The 18,097-nt window shown below is 37.4% G+C and overlaps 1 protein-coding gene and 1 pseudogene across 1 annotated transcript in view; one reads left to right on the top strand and one right to left on the bottom strand.

Moving 5' to 3' along the window:
• Positions 1-18,097, top strand: part of ALMS1 (ALMS1 centrosome and basal body associated protein) — a 197,964-nt gene that overhangs the window by 143,302 nt on the left and 36,565 nt on the right. The window contains exons 16-17 of the mRNA XM_059405835.1: positions 3,098-3,268; positions 15,526-16,688. Of these exons, the coding sequence (XP_059261818.1) occupies positions 3,098-3,268; positions 15,526-16,688 (1,334 nt within the window). The remainder of the gene's footprint in view (positions 1-3,097; positions 3,269-15,525; positions 16,689-18,097) is intronic.
• Positions 164-2,695, bottom strand: LOC132022149 (aurora kinase A-like; annotated as a pseudogene).

Here is an 18,097-nt window from a genome sequence, read left to right as displayed (position 1 = left end):
CAGTGAAGTCAAGGTTCTGTTTTTTTTTTTTTTTTAATACAAAAATCTTAATTTTTGCATGTGAAAGAACGAATCACATATTCATTCTGACAGCTTTACCAAGCCTGGCCACCCAGTAGGTAACACACACCCTTAGTTACTTGGAAGGCTATTGCCTGGCTCTTTAACTGATCAAGTTGGAGCAAACCCCCAGTTGGACCCCGGCTCCATCTTCCACAAGGACTCCATACTCAGGACATGCTGTGAGGTGGCTGCAATTGAATCTTGTCTCCAGATTATGAAAGTGAAGTTAGCAGGAGGCTGTGGGTTCTTTCATTTCAGAGTGTCATGTCTACTGAAGTGAAACTTTTTGAGTAGGGAGACCAAAGTACTGCCTGCTCAGTAAAACAAAAAATGCAACTCTGTACTGCTTTAGATTGTAGGCAGGCAGCAGTAAGGTGTCAGTAACCTGTTCCTGACAGATTATACAGCAGCCCAGTGTGCAGCTGGAACTTAAAACCCTGAGATCAAGAGTCGCATGATCTACTGACTGAGCCAGCCACGAGCTCCTCCCTACAAGATTCATCTTCAAAGTTGAATCTTTGCCCTTTTTTTAAAAATTTTATTTATTTATTTGACAGACACGAGATCACAAGTAGGCAGAGAGGCAGGCAAAGAGAGAGGAAGCAGGCTCCCTGCTGAGCAGAGAGCTGGATGTGGGACTTGATCCCAGGGCCCTGAGAACATGACCTGAGCTGAAGGCAGAGGATTAACCCACTGAGCCACCCAGGTGCCCCAAATCTTTGCCTTTTTTGCCAGATAGATGATTTCCATGAATTTGCTGTGATCCGGGGGTGTTCTGGCATTTCTTTGAGAATCAGCCTTCGGTTAGGGTTATATTTTAGCTGTCTTGTAAAGAAGTCTCTGGCTCCCTCTTATACAAAGTCAGAGAATAGGAATTCAGTCTAGGATATGTTTTACAGGTATCTTGGTATGTGCTTGCATCAGAAGAAGTCTTCCCAACTAGAAATTTATAACAAAGAACATTAAGACTCCAGAGATTCACTTCTCAGCATGCATTTGGCCCTTAATCATCTCAGGGGGCAGGTGGTCCAGGGTGCTGCAGTAAGTGGGTGGTTCTAGAGGATGAGGACATAAACCAGCTCCCCAAAATCTGTAATCTTAAGCTTTCTAGTTGATTCAAGAAGTGGGTTCTCTGGCTTAATGTCTCCATGAATAACTTTGAATGACGTTAAGACAGGGCATTTGCCAGTCCTGTTGTAGAAGCGTAGCAGTCCTCTGCTCATCAGAGTGACAGTTTGTGAAGTTCTCCTTAAACAGGTCCAAGAGGGGCATAGTCTAGAATTGGGTAAACTAGTGGCATCATGGAAGTAACCATACAGTCTGAAAATATTTGGATATCTAAGGTGGGATTGGATTTCTGCTTCTCAGCTGATACTTAGCTCTTACTTTCTCCAGTTGAGCTTTAAGAGAGACTTGAAGAGCTAGGATACACTTGCTTTTTCTCTCCCCAAATAAACATTATTATACATTATTATATTGCTTTAACCCAGCAGCTGACCAAATTGAAATCTTCCAAAACTAATTGTTTTGTTTTTGTTTTGTTTTGTTGATTCTTCGTTTTACTGTTTTGACATGAGTTCCATTTTAAGAATTATTTCCAAGGGCTGATGGCTGGGGTTGCTCTTTGGGGCATTATTCAGTGGCCTAGGATAGGACTAGGGACACTGGTTGCCTGTAATTGCTTCTGCTTTAGATTCTGAACTAGTTAATAGCTGGAAACGAGCTTCTGTGCTCATAAAGAACTCACTGGTAGGAATTTGAAGGACACAAGATCCCCTCAGCCTGTCTACTCTATTCTCAGGGGTTTATTTTAGAGGAAAGGAAAATGGATTTCAGAGGACAGCTGGTAGTCTCTGACAATATTATAAATAGAAACATTTTGGAGCATAATTAGCCACTTCTTTTTTGTGCGTGTATTGCTTGTTTTCACAAGTTATATTGTATTCTGGGCAACATTTCAAAATTTTACCCCCCTTTTTGCGGTTGCTAAATGAATGTTCTAGTAACAGATCCTGTTAATCTCACAATCAGAAAGTTTTCAATGCCCTAAGAATAAAATCTAAACTCTTTTAGTACAGTCTTTCAGAACAGGAAAATCAGCTCCCAAACAACTTTTTAGCTACCCTTTTTTCTTATAAATTCTGTACTCAAACCATACACTTGCTCTGTTTCTTCTATGTTTATTTGCTTTCCTGACTCTCTTGTTTTCGTATGCAGTGACCTTTGCCTAAAATGCCTTTTGTCTTTCTGTCTCAGTGTTTATCCCATTTAGCTATCTTCTTCTTTTTTTTTATTATTTTAAGATTTTTTAAATTTATTTGTTTGACAGAGAGAGCACAAGTAGGTAGATAGGCAGGTGGAGGGGAGGGAGAAGCAGGCCCTTTGCCAAGCAGGGAGCCTGATGCAGGGCTCAATCCCAGGATCCTGGGATTATGACCTGAGCCAAAGGCAGCCGCTGAACCAACTAAGCCACCCAGGTGCCCCCTCAGTTTAGCTATACTCTAACACCCAAGTCAATTGTTATTTTACTCTAGAATTCTTTCATGATCCTTTGAGCTAGAAGTAGTTTATCTCTTTCTGAGTACATATACTTCTTTCTCTTAGGTGATAATTCTTTTACTTTGTATGACATCTGTTTTTGTATATTTTTATTTATTTTAGAGAGAAAGGGTACATGCACATGAAATTGGGGGTGGGGGAGGGAGAGAATTTTTAAGCAGACTCCCCAGCTGAGCATGGAGCCCAGTTTGGGGCTCAGTCCCAAAAGCCTGAGATCCTGACCTGAGCCAGAATCAAAAGTCACCCAGGCGCCCCATGTTTCTGTGTATTTTTTAACTCCAATTTGGAACAATAGTTTCTAAACACATTTCTAAATGGTCTTTTTATTTATGGTTTTTTTGTTTTTTGTTTTTTGTGGGGGTTTTTTGGTCAATACCAGTAACAGTGCCTTTTACCTGTTAGATGTTTGATAGGTATTTTAAAATACTTCTTGTCAACCTCTTGTCTGGCTACTGTGTTAATTTACCTCTCTCAGGTTCTGGTGGTGGTGTGGCTGCAGAGCACTCAGCTAGACTGCAAGACACAAAGACTGAAAGTCTACCAGACACTGAAGATGTTAAACAGAAAGAGGAGAGCCATACTAAGAGAACAGTTCCTAAGGAAGCCTGGACAAAAGAAAAAGAATCCTTCCAGATAGATATTGCAGGTAATGGGATTGGGGCAGGGGGTTGGGGAGGGGAGTACAAAGGGAGTGACAGAGTGAAAGACAAGGTCTGTGTCTGTGTGTTTCCATTTTATTCTTTTTTTTTTTTAAGATTGATTTATTTGAGAGAGTGAGAGTGAAGTGGGAGCAGTGGAAGGGGCAGAGGAAGAGAGAGAATCCTCAAGCAGATTCCCCACTGAACGTGGAGCTCAATCCCAGGACCCTGAGATCATGACCCAAGCCAAAAGCAAGAGTCAGATACTCAACTGACTGAGCCACCCAGGCGTTTCCCCATTTTATTTTTATGATAATGTTCCCTCACAATTTAAATAGAGATCCATTTTTCTTTTTCTTCTTTTTCTTCTGCTTTCTCATGCAAATCACTTTATTATGTAAAATAATTGTAACCCCTGGGAAAAGATTTGTGAACTTAGAAACAGGATTACAAGTAAATACTTAAATTAAGGCTGAAAATAATAGAAGTATCATGTCTCAGTACTAAAACAGGGGAAAACCTAAAATCTGAAGGCATTTCAGAAGACTGTGATAAAGACTTAAAGAGCCTCAATACAAACTTAAAAAAAAAAAAATAGTAAAAGCCAAGTAAAAGGCCATGTTTACCCATGGCCCCCTATTTCTAACATAAGAGAACATATAGAACATAAGTCATTACTGGGTGCCTGGGTGGCTCAGTTGGTTAAGCAACTGCCTTTGGCTCAGGTCATGATCCTGGAGTCCTGGGATCAAGTCCTACATCAGCCTCCCTGCTCAGCAGGGAGTCTGCTTTTCCCTCTGCCCCTCCCTTTCTTGTGCTCTTTCTCTCTCTCTCATATAAATAAATAAAATAAGTCATTTCTACCTAGGTGTCAAACTTTACCTCTTAGAGGAAGATAGAACATACCTAGATGAGGAAAGAAGTCAAAGAGCTGATCTATTTGTATTTGTATTTTGAGTATTGTCCAGTTGCAGCTACTTCACATCAAGATCAATAGATAAGATAAATGATTCTCCACAGGGTGCCAAGACTACACAGTGGAGAAAGTACATTTCAACAAGTGGTGTTAGAAAACTGGGCATCCACATGCAAAGGAATGAAGTTGTGAACTCTTGCTTTTTACCATATACAAAAATTAACTCAAAATAGATGAAAGATCAAGTATAACCGCTAAATTAAAAAACTTTCAGAAGAAAACAAGGGAAAAAGCTTCATGACATTTGATTTGGCAAGGATTTCTTGGATTTGACACCGAAAGCACAGGCAACAAAAGCAAAAATAAATGAATTATACTACTCAGAATTGAAAACTGCCTTAGAGGGCACAACAGGATGAAAGGCAGCCTAGGGAATGAGGAGAAAGTATTTGCAAATCATGGTTATTGGTTAATATCCAGATTATACGTGGAACTTCTGTTATTCAACAGTAAAGAAACCCACTTTAAAAATGGGCAAAGGACTTGAATAGAGTTTTCCTAAGAAGATTTATGACTAGCCATCAAACATATGAAAAGATGCTTGCTATCACTAATCATCAGAGAAATGCAAATCACAAACCACAATGAGATATCACTCCATACCCCATTAGGATGTGAGCAAAAAGAACAGAAAGTAACAATTGTCCCAACAATGCAGAGAAATTAGAACTCTTGTGCACTGTTGGTGTGAATATAATGGTGTTGCAGCCATCGTGGAAAATACAGTTCCTCAAAGAATTTGAAATAGAATTACCATGACTCAGCAATCCTACTTCTGGGTATGTATCCAAAATAATTCAAACCAAATCCCAGAGATATGTGCATACTTATGTTCATCACAGCATTATTTACAATTAAGTTACAGAAACAACCCAAATGTCCATCAGCAGACGAATGGACAAAGAAAATGAGGTACATACATCCAGTAGAATATTGTGTAACCTTAAAAATGAAGGCAGTCCTCTCTCATGCTACAACATAGATGAACTCACAGACCTTGTGCTAAGTGAAATAAGCCAGTCACAAAAGGACAATATTGTGTGTTTCATATCTATGAAGTATGTATCTAAAGTAGTCAGAATTTTAGAAACAGAAAAGTATTTGCACAGGGCTGGTAGAGAGGGCAGAGAGAGAATTGGTGTTTAGTGGATATGGTGTTTAATGTTGCAAGATGAAGATGTTCTAGAATTCTGTGGCACACAATGTGAATATACTTAACACTGCTGAACTATGTACATTAAAATGGTTAAGATGGTAAATTTAATGTTGGATGTTTTTTACCACAGTAAATAAATAAATAAATAAATAAATAAGATGAAAAAACAAAATTGCAGCTCAGCAATTGGTAGTGTCAGAGACATAACTTGGAAAAAGAAAGGTGGAACTACAAGCTGTAAAAACATATTCTATAGGACAGGAAAGTTTTTACTGAATGTTTTGTGCCATAATAATTACAGAAGACATGAAATGTGTTAAATAAAGTTTAGGTAATAACAAGATAAAGAGATTTAGGAGATCAGAGAACAAATTGAAGGAAAAGAATTGTAACAGAAAAAGGAAATGAAAGCAATTGGAAAAAAATAATTTGAGGAATGACAGTGGAAGTCTAACATAGTGATAACTGTTAGTGTCTCTAAAGAAGACAACAAAAAATAATAAGATATCTAAGGAAAACTGAACCTGTAATTTAAAAGGACATACCCCAGTCCTAGAGAAAAATTTGTATATAGAAATCAACACCCAGACATATACTAGTGACAGTACTGAACTTCAAAGAAAAAGAGCACATTGTACGGACATCCACACAGAAGAAGCAAGGCAAAAAAACAAAATGAAAAATCAGCAAGGAGACAGGCAGAAAGAAGAAAGGCAGGCTAAAAGAAATATAAGTGAGCTTTTATCTTTTAAGTTGTTAAAGATAAATTCAAGATGATAAATTTCATCTTTTAAGTTGATAAATCAAGAAATACATGTGTAAGTTACAGTATTTTAAATTATAAAAGTTACTTCTAAAAGAATTAAACTAAAATTAAAGTATAAAACATCTGAAATATTTAGAAAAATTATAGGAGTCATGGGAGAGTAGAGGGAAGGAAAAAGAAAAAAGTAAATTTGTAACAAAAGAAGAAATACCGGGTGCCTGGGTGGCTCAGTCATTTAAGTGTCTGCCTTCAGCTCAGGTTCTGATCCCAGGGACCTGGGTCAAGCCTCGCATCTGGCTCCCTCTTCCCCTCCCTCTGCTCGTGTTCTGTCTCTCTCTCTCTCACCCAAATAAATAAATAAGACCTGAAAAGGAAAAAAATACTATAAAATAGAGAATGGAGAGCATATGAGACTGTGTAAACATTGGGGCACCTGGGCGACTCAGTTGGTTAAGCCTCCGACCCTTGATCTCAGCTCAGGTCTTGATCTTGTGATTGAGGGTTTGAGCCCCACATTGTGCTCCGCCTTTGCTGCGGGGCATATTAGAAAGAAAACAAAACAAAACAACGCTATATACATTTATGGAATAAATTAATCAATTTTTTAAAAACTCAGATTGGGTTAAAAACAAACTCAGTTTCATGCTATATAGCAGACACATTAAAAATAAAGTGACTCAGAATCGTTGAAAGTAAAAGGAAAACTAGAGTCATATCAAAAAGAAATTTGGAGACATGATATTAATATAGACAACACCCAAGTGTTGCAGTAATCAAGGAGGAATATTTTTACACTGATTTGCAATCCACTGTGAGGCTATAACACATATGTCAACCATTAGCATAAAAATGTGTATAAAATGAAAATGAAAACGTTTTTAAGTGGGGAGAGAGAACATTGCTTGGGGATGGGAGGAATGCAGAACAGACCATAAACTAACAAAACTCTATAGAGAATCTTCAAGAAGAAATGGATCGAACCCTGCATCAGGCTTCTTGCTATGTGGGAAGTCTGCTTTTCCTTCTCCCTGGAGCTTGTGCTTGCTCTCTATCTTTCTCTCCCTTTCTCTCTGACAAATAAATAAATCAACAGCAAAATGATATACCAGTTGATACCCACTAGAATAGGTACAATAAAAAAAGTTAGGGAGCACTTGGGGAATGCAGTCAGATAAGCATCCAGCTCTTGGTTTTGGCTCAGGTTGTGATCTCAGGGTCGTGGGATCAAGCCCCATCAGGCTCCACACTCAGCTTGAGATTTTCTCTCCCTCTCCTTCTGTACTTCCTCCCTACACTTGCTTGCTCCCTCAAATAAATAAATCTTTTTAAAAAGTTAGATAATAAGAAGTGTTATTGAGTTTGTTGAGAAATTGGAATCCTCATATACTGCAAGTGGGAATGTAAAATAATGCAGCAACTTTGGCAAACAGTCTGAGAGTTCATTAAATGATTAAACTTAAAATTACCATATAACCCAGCAATTCTACTCCTAGGTATATACCCAAGAGAAATGAAAACATATATCCACACAAAAACTTATATATAAATATGAATATTTATATAGAAGCATTATTTATCATAGTCAAAAGGTAGAAACAACCCAAATATCCATTAATGGGCAAATGGATGAAATGTTGTGGCATATACATACAATGAAATATTATTCAGCCATTAAAATGAATAAAATATCACTATGTGTTATAATTTACATGAACCTGAAGACATCATGCTGAGTTAAAAGAAGCCAGTCACAAAAGTCTACATTTTATATGATTCCACAATAATTAATTATTGTATTAAGGTCCAGAATATAGACATCTATAGAGACAAAGTAGATCGGGAGGGAGTAATGAGGGGGTAAGATAGGTGATAGCTAAGGGTATATATAGGGTTTGTTCTTGAGGATATAAAAACACTTCTAAAATCAACTGTTGATGGCTGCAGACACCTATGAATAGGGTAAAAACCATTGAATTGTACACAATAAACAGGTGAATTGTATGTGCATTATATATCAATAAAGCTCTTTAGAAGTGTTCTATGGGCATCTGAAAAATTTTATTTAAAGATAACTTATTTTTATTTTTTTTAAGATTTTATTTATAGATAGACAAATCATTCCTAGAATATCATAAACCACTGAAAACAACTCAAGAAGTAAAAGACAATCTGAATGGACTGAAAATAAATGATGAGTTTGAGTTAGTAATTTTAAAAAATTACCTACAAAGGAAAGTTCAGGCCCAGACACCTTCACCCTTGAATTCTACCAACATTTAAAGAATTAAAACTAATTTTTTACAAGTTCTTCTAAAAAATAAAGAGAAGGGAACACTTCTCAATTCATCTTATAAGGCTAGTGTTACCCTGATAATAAAATCCAACAAAGACATGACAAGAAATTAGACTGAGATCTCTTATGAATATGGACACAAAAAGCCTCAATAAAATACCAGCAAACTAACATCTAATAACACATAAAAAATATTATATACCTTCAGCAAGTAAGATTTATCCCACAAATACAAGATTGGTTCAGTATCTCAAAATCAATCAACAAACTAAAACACAAACTCACTTGATCATCTCAAAGTCACAGAAAAAGCATTTAACAAAATCCAACCTCCTCTTTCCCCCACTTTGTTGATAAAGACATTCAACAAACTAGGAATAGATGGGAACTTCCTCAATCTGGTAAAGGGCATCTATGAAAAATCCACAGCTAAAACCTTATTGTGTTTAAGACAGAATGTCAGCAGTGCCTAGTGGCTCAGCTGGTTCTGCCTTCGACTCAGATCATCATCCCAGGGTCATGGGACTGAGCCCCGCATCAGGCTCCCTGATCACTTTCTAGATCTAGAATGCTGACATTAGTTTTATATTTATCAGTAATAATTTGGTTCTCTATTTCATTTTTTATATGAGTCTTCTTAGTTTTTTCCCTTGGTTGATCTAGTTAAAGTCTGTCTATTTTGTTAATCTCCTGTGAGAACCAGCCTTTGGTTTTGTTTTTGTCCTTTTTTATTCTCTATTTCATTAATTTCTACTCTGATCTTTATAATTTCCTTCCGTTTGCTTTAGTTTTAGTGTGCTCTTTTTCTAATGCTTAAGGTGGAAGTTGAGGGTTATTTACTTGAGATCTTTCTGCTTTCTTTTTATAGGCATTTACAACCATAAATTTTCCCAACATATAGCTGTACCTGGGGCATCTGGGTGGCTCATTTGGTTAAGTCTCCCAACTTTTGGTTTCTGTTCAGGTCTTGACCTAGGGGTCATGGGATCAAGCCCTGCATCAGACTCCTCACTCAGATTTATTTGTCAGAGAGAGAGAAAGAGCACAAGCAGCAGGCAGAAGCAGGCTCCTCGCTGAGCAAGGAACCTGATGTGGAATTTGATCCCAAGACTCTGGGATCATGACCTGAGCTGAAGGCAGACACTTAACCCACTGAGCCACCCAGACATACATCCCTCAAAACTATCTTCTAGGGGCGCCTGGGTGACTCAGTGGGTTAAAGACTCTGCCTTTGGCCCAGGTCATGATCCCAGGGTTCTGGGATCGAGCCCCACATTGGGCTCTCTGCTTCTCCCTCTCTCTCTCTCTGCCTGCTGCTCTGCCTACTTGTAATCTCTATCAAATAAAATCTTAAAAAAAAAAAAAAAAAAAAACTATCTTCTAACACTTTTCAGAGTTGACATGGCAGTTAAACAGCTTCAGGTCCCAAAAACAGGGTGAAAGCAGGAATGCACCATAGAGATAATTAAGCACTAAAGCAGACTGTCACCCTAAGGTTTCAGCTGAATTCTGTAGATCTGGGATTTTTTTTCTTTTTGTTTTGTGGTGAGCAACAAAGCAGTTTATTGAGTGATAGTGAAGTTTATTGAGCAATGGTACAAAGCTCCCAAAGAGAGAGGGGATCTGAGAGGGTTGCCCTGGGATTTAATTTTAATGTCTACATGAAGTCGGGAACAAAATATAGAACTTAGGGCACACTGATGGTGGAAAAGTCCTTCTTGGGTTTCCAGTAGGCTGCAATCTAAGTAAAATAAGAAATAAGAAATAAACACATCCGTGCAAAAGAATAAAACAAGGAAGTTCGCCTGTCTCAACCTTAGTAATGAGTTCAGGGAAAGAAGGCAGTGGCAAATTTATCCTGAAATTTGTAACTGCAGACCAACTTTTTGCACTGGTACGATTTATTTGCAATGGACTACATGTTATCTGAAAATTCTCCAGCCCAGAATTTTATTTAAAATGGCCCTAGCTTCGTAGTGCCAACTCATATGCCTAAAGGCTGAAGCAGATACACATCTCTCTGAAGAAATTTCAACTGGGACCTCAAAATATTCCCCCAAATACCAAACTCATAAGTACCATGAGTGAAAAAGCATAAAAAGTAAAAATGAAAAGCAGAAATGAAACCCACAAAAACATATTTTCAGGGCTCCTGGGAAAATAGGCTGATTCTACAGTTAGAGCAAAAAATATAGAAGAGCCAGGAGCGTCTTTAGTGCTGGAAAGTTAGAAAACCTGACAATGATAAGTATGCCAAGGGGACACAAGGGCCAAGTAAAAAAACTGCCAGTGATGAAAGTTGCCACAAGTTGAGCAGCATAGTAATACTGAATGATAACCGAAGGGTAAATATTTTGTTAACCTTTTGTAAGAACCAGCCTTTAGTTTCAGTTGTTTTTGTCCTTTTTTATGAATCCATATTAATATCTATAAACAATTAAATCAATAAATAATGGGAGCAAATAGATAATTCTGTGCGGAATTCCAGCTGTCTGAATATGTATGGAGTATATAGACACTCCACCCTTAAGGAGACAGAGCATAACTCCTTCCTTTTTAAGAGTGGATTGCTCAAAGTAAACTCCTTCCCAGCAGTTTGGCATAGGAAGGGGACAGAAGTTAAGTTTATAGTGAAGAACACTGACAAATACTACCTTAGCCAGGTAGTCAAAGTTAACATCAACAGTGATAAGTCACGCTGATGGTATGTTCCCTTACTATGTGATAAGAATGGCATTTTAAAGTCTTCCTCCCCAAAATGTATGACACCAGCCTAGTTGTGAGAAAAACATCAAAAACCCAAATGAACATTCTATGAAATATTTGATCAGTACTTCTCAAAACTGTCAGGGCCATGAAAAACAAGAAAAATTTGGGGAACTGTCACAGACCAGAATAACCTAAGGAGATATGATAACTAAATGTAATGCAATATTTCTATATGGGATCGTGGAATAGAAAAAGAACATTAGGTATAAACTAAGGAAATCAGATAGTGTGTAGACCTTGGTTAATAACAATCCATTTTTATTGGTTCATTAAACGTAAAAAAAGTGCTACATTGATGGAAGGTGTTAATAATAGAAGAAACTGGGCATGAATTATAGAAAAGTATTTGTACTGTGTTCACAGTATAATACAATAGACTAAACTCTTCTAAATCAAAAGGTTTAAAAAAGTCATGCGTAGTAAAAAAATCAGGCATGTTGTGATGAGCACTGGGTATTATACACAATGAATCGTTGAACACTACATCAACAACTAATGATGCACTATATGTTGGCTAACTGAACATAATTAAGAATAATATAAATAAACATGTATCCATATGGATTTTAAAACAGATAAGATACATTATTCATTGATAATAAGAAAAGGGGAGGCTGTTCTTTATAGTACAGTGCCAACTAAATATAGGAGGAAAAATAGAGTTAGAAAACCAGTGAGTGAAAACTTACCGGGGAGAAGGGTATTTTATTCAGCCTCAAGATATCCCGCAATATCTTCCCACATTGCTCATTAATTTCAAAGGGAAAAAAGTTAACCTTTGCAGTAGAGAACTTTGGACATCAAAATTAACATCCACCAGTAATAAGAAACATTGAAATTGAGTACTTCACATGCGATGTACTTAGTACACATCACTCCTATAGAACTATTCAAAATGCATAACTTTAATCACAGTGAAACTCACAGAAACTCAAATTGAAGGACTCAAATTATAGGATATTCAACAAATAACTTGTCAGTCCTCTTTAAAAATGTAGGTGTTGTGAAGAACAAAAGCTGAGAAACTATCCTAGATTAAAGGATACAAAAGAGACATGGCAGCTAAATGTAGTCGTGATCCTAGATTGGACTCTAGCCCAGGGAGAAAAATTACTACAAAGAACAGTTTGGGGGAAATTGCTGAAATTTGAACATAAACTTCACTTTAGTATCATATCAATGGAAAATTAGATGGGTTTGATAATGGTATGTAAGAGGTTACTTTTCTTTCTAAGGTATACATCCTATAGTAGTGGATAGGCAAGGTGAACCTTTTTATTTTGAGGTAGTTCCACTTGTTTATTTTTGTTTTTTTGTTTGCTTTTTTTTATATAATTTTTTATTTTTTATAAACATATATTTTTATCCCCAGGGGTACAGGTCTGTGAATCACCAGGTTTACACACTTCACAGCACTCACCAAAGCACATACCCTCCCCAATGTCCATAATCCCACCCCCTTCTCCCAAACCCCCTCCCCCCAGCAACCCTCCGTTTGTTTTGTGAGATTAAGAGTCACTTATGGTTTGTCTCCCTCCCAATCCCATTTTCTTTCATTTATTCTTCTCGTACCCACTTAAGCCCCCATGTTGCATCACCACTTCCTCATATCAGGGAGATCATATGATAGTTGTCTTTCTCCGCTTGACTTACTTCGCTAAGCATGATACGCTCTAGTTCCATCTATGTTGTCGCAAATGGCAAGATTTCATTTCTTTTGATGGCTGCATAGTATTCCATTGTGTATATATACCACATCTTCTTGATCCATTCATCTGTTGATGGACATCTAGGTTCTTTCCATAGTTTGGCTATTGTGGACATTGCTGCTATAAACATACGGGTACACGTGCCCCTTTGGATCACTACGTTTGTATCTTTAGGGTAAATTTTTGTTTTTGTTGCCTGTGCTTCTGGGGTCATATCCATGAAATCATTCCCAAGATCAGTGTCATGAAGCTTTTCCCTTTGTTTTCTTCTTGGAGTTTTATAGTTACAGGTCTTACATGTAAGTCTGTAATCCATTTTGAGTTGATTTTTTAAGATTTATTTATTTGGGAAAGAGAGACAGCATGAGCGGGGGAAGGGACAGAGGAAGAGTGAGAAGCACACTGACTCCCTGCTGAGCAGGGAGCCTGACATTGGGTTCGATCCCAGAACCCTGAGATCATGACCTTAGCCGAAGGCAGACGCCTAACCAGCTGAACTACCCAGGCACCCCATATGTTGATTTTTGTGTATGACATAAGGTCAGGGTCCATTTCATTCTTTTGCCTACAGATACCTAGTTTTCTAACACCATTTGTTCAAGAGGCTGTTCTTTCCCCTCTGGGTATTCTAAGCACTCTGATTGAAGATCAGTTTATCATAGTTGGGTAAACTTATTTCTGGGCTCTCTGTTCTTTTGGTCCCAAGTAACTTTTCCTACCTTATTTTATCTACTGCCTTTACTTTGCAAATTGTATAACCACATAAACTGAATGTTTACACTCAACTGTTTGCTTAATGCTTCCTGCTTTTATGCCTTTGCTCATGCTACTTAATGAAACAAGGGGAAAGGCCAGCATAATTGGAATATAATTATCAAGAAGGATAGTAATGCATGGTGAGATACCTGTACACCTTATTAAGGAGTTTGAGTTTTGTTCTAAGAGTAAAAGAAAGTTGTTAAATAGAAAATGGTAGGTCTAATTTACATTTTTGAAGATTACTCTTTGAAGAACAGATTGGAAGAAGACAGGAGTGACTGCCTTTTTTTCTTTTTCCCCTAATTACTCTGGCCAGGACTTCTAGTAGTATGTTGAATAAAAGTGGCAAGAGTAGGTATCCTTGTCTCGTTCTTGATCTTAAGGAAAAAGCTTTCAGATTTTTACCATTGAGTATAATGTCAGTTATGGTCTTGTCATGTATGACCTGCATCATGTTGATGTCGATTCCTTCTATACCTATTTGTTGAGAGTTTTTGTCATAAGTACGTATTGAATTTTCTCAAATACTTTTTCTGCATCTCTTGAGATATATTATTTTTATCCTCCTTTTTGTTAATTTGGTGTATCACATTAACTGTGGATATTGAACCATCCTTGAATCCCTCCAGTAAATCCCACTAGATGATGATGTATGATCCTTTTTATATATTGTTGAATTTGGTTTGCTGATATTTTTGTTGAAGATTTTTGCTCCTGGGTTCATTAGGAATATTAGCTTGTAATTTCCTTCTCTTGTAGTGCCCTTGTCTGGGGTCAGGGTAATAGTGGTCTCATAAAATGAGTTTGGAAGTGTTCCCTCCTCCTCGTACTTTTTGGAAGACTTTGAGAAGATTTTGTATTCTTTAAATATGTAGTAGAATTTACTCGTGGAAGCCTTCTGGTTCTGGGCTTTTATTTGTTGGGAGGTTTGAGAGTCTTTTTATACTTTAGCTATAAAAACAGATGCATCTATCTTATTGTAGTCTGGGGAAATTGTCTTAGGGATTCTCAGAGTAAAGAAAATTCTGGTTGCCAATAATCTATACAGTGAGTGAAAAGGATCCCATAGTCACAGTTGTTACTTTGTTGCATATCTATCTTTGTTTCCCCATATGACTTAGAACTCCAGAAACGGGTATATTAGTATTTACAGTTAGGGTTTATAATTGTAAGATTTGTAAGATGTTCTTATATCTAAAAATGCCTGTTTTATTATAGAATAATGGCTGTCAGAAATTGGAGATGATGGTAAATTTTAAGTTGGGTGTATTTTACCACAATAAAAAAAAATTGGGAGGAAACGTAAAGATGGTTCAGAGAAAGGAATTTTAAAAGCCGCTAAGACATATGAAGAGGTTTTTTTTTAATCCCACTGGTTTAATTACTGATGATGAAAATGAAGTTTCAGATTTCTTAACTGAAAATGAGGTTAACAGTACCTCTCTCTCAGTTTTATCAATAAAATTGAATTAAAAGGAAAAAGACAGATACAGAGCATATATCATAATACTCTGCATGTAGCAGGTAGTAAATGCACAGCAGTTGCTGTTACAATCCAGAGAACTTAACTGCCTTCCTAAGGTCACACAGCCAGTCTGTGGCAGAATCTAACCTAGAATACCAGTCTCTTGACCCTTAGTCCCTTGAAGTTTTATTGTGTCAGTCTGGCCCATAGGCGTATGCCTCCTCTGTGGAGGCAGCTAATTTCCTGAAACTTTATATAAAACTTTCCTTAGGTCTTTGTTCTGTATCTAGAGAATTAAGTGTGACTACCATTTCTAAAGGGAATGCAGACATTTTGAAAGTCTTTCAGAATCTTCTCCTTTCTTCTTTTCAGAGTCCAGATGTCATTCAGAATTTGAAAATACTACCCATTCTGTCTTCAGGTCAGCCAAGTTTTACTTTCATCATCCAGTGCACCTACCAAGTGATCAAGATTTTTGCCATGAATCCTTAGGAAGGAGTGTTTTCATGAGACATTCTTGGAAAGATTTCTTTCAGCATCATCCAGACAAACAAAGAGAACACACTCGTCTTCCTTCACCTCACCAAAATGTGGAAAAGACGAAGGCAGATTATACCAGAATAGAGAGCCTCAGTATCAATGTAAACTTGGAAAATGAAGCGATGCATACTGCTAAAAGTCGGGCTAGAGATTATCCAAAAAGTGACAAGCTAATTAATGATCAAAAAAAGGATCATAAGGTCACCCCAGAGCCAACAGCTCAGCACAGCGTGAGTTTGAATGAACTCTGGAACAAGTATCAGGAGCGACAGAGGCAAAAGAAACCTCCTGAGTTCAGTGACAGGAAAGAACTATCCTTGGTGGAACGACTTGATCGTTTGGCTAAACTTCTTCAGAATCCCATCACGTACTCTCTCCGGACCTCCGAAAGCACACCAGATGATAGCAGAGGAGAACAAGATGTTAAGGAATGGAGTGGTAGACAGCAACAGCAGAAAAACAAGCTTCAGAAAAAGAAGCGGTATAAGAGCCTAGAGAAATTCCATAAAACTGCAGGAGAGCTTAAAAAAAGCAAGGTGCTTTCTACTCATCAAGCTGGGAAGCCCAATCAGATTAAAATTGAACAGATTAAATTTGATAAGTATATCCTGAGAAAACAGCCAGGTTTTTATTACAGAAACAACACTTCTTCAGATTCTAGACCCTCAGAGGAGAGTGAGCTGCTTACAGACACCCCCACCAACATTGTTTCCACCACCACTTCTCCAGTGGAATCAGATATGTTGACCCAAACAGATAGAGAGGTGACTCTGCATGAGAGGAGCAGCTCTATTTCCACCATTGACACTGCCCGACTGATCCAAGCTTTTGGCCAAGAAAGAGTTTGTCTGTCACCCAGGCGAATTAAATTGTACAGCAGCCTCACCGACCATCAGAGGAGATTCTTTGAGAGGCGGAACAAGAAGAACAAGAAAGCACTGAATACGGCTCATCCCCAAATGACTTCTGAGCACACCAGAAGGAAACACATCCAGGTACATGGCTACAAATTCCATCTGGCAATGTGACTGCCTTTTTCATGGACTCTTTAGTTAAGCTTTGCACACAGGTGAAAAAAAAGCCAATTGCCCTTTCCTCACTATAACGTTTCTTACCAGCTGGAAAAGAGTGAGAAAGTGTAGTACAGTGCTATTGTGAGTTGTCATTCTTTTCATCGACACTCAGTTACGACTTACCCTTTGGATGAAGGGCTTTGCTACTAAATGCTTCAGAATCTGCAAAGTAAACCCCTGACACAGGGGACTGCCAGTGTCGGATATTCTCCATTCTGACCAATAGTGCCTGGCTTTTTTTTATTCGTTCCTTCCTGTCTTTCAAGAAATTTTGAGGTACTTTTAAAAACATACATACCCATATATACATCATACCCATATATACATACCCATATATACACTCACATACATACATAAGTAATACAGTAATGATTTTTTTGAGTAAATGAAGATTTAGAATGGTAGAAAATTAAACTGAAGCCAGGGAGGGGTGAGCTACAACATGATTCTTAAAAATAAATAAATTGATGAAGGGTTGGTAGTGATGGGAAGACAAGTTGAAGCCAGAGGAGAAATCAATCAATATACCTATGGATATGGTTGCCAGAAGTAAGCCACAACTTTCACTCTATGTTTTCTCACAGTTAGTGTTGCTAGAATTTTGCCATCAATTACATAAGTCTGTAATATAAAAACAAACTAAATATTCAAAAGCGTTACAGATATTTAAGACCTAAGAGAAATTTTTCTCATCTGTCCTCGTAAAGAAGGCACCATGGTATATAGAACAGCCTTCAACAGCATCCTTACAAGAGATTCGGTAACAACACCCATAAGGTTACTATGACCTTAGGTTAGGGAGTTCAGTCAAGGTTCATTTCCAGGGGTCAGCAAGTGCAGAGTGTTACTTTAACCCAAGAATAAAATTTTTAGGGTATCTAGAGCAGTGCTCTCCAAAGAAGGACGCTTGCAGAATGGGTCAGTAGAGTGTAGAAAGAGAGGTGTTAAAAAAAAAAAGTTAGATGTATATTTTTCTCAACCTTTAAAAATATATATTTCTCTATATCTTTTATAATATATGAGTACAGTCAATTTATAATTAGAAATATCTACTTTGGTAATTTGTGCTCAAAGATACTTCATCCGTAGGACTGCATGATCAAAAAATTTAGAGACTATTTGTCTAGAGGAAAGGAGGCACAAGACATTCAGATAGTTTGTCATAAATATTTCTCATAATTGAGTTTTGGTAGGTATTAAATGATAATGATTTACATTTACATGTGTAAATGGTACAATATGACCTTTTTTTTTTAAATAGGTGAAGAATTGGGAATGATATGGAGGAAGGCTTTTTGTTCCATTAGAGGAGATAGGGGGGAAAATCGTGG

The sequence above is a fragment of the Mustela nigripes genome, chromosome 7 (assembly GCF_022355385.1).
Source record: "Mustela nigripes isolate SB6536 chromosome 7, MUSNIG.SB6536, whole genome shotgun sequence".
Lineage (NCBI taxonomy): Eukaryota > Metazoa > Chordata > Mammalia > Carnivora > Mustelidae > Mustela > Mustela nigripes.
Note: the sequence above shows the minus strand (reverse complement) of the source record. Positions and strands in the feature narration are given on the sequence as shown.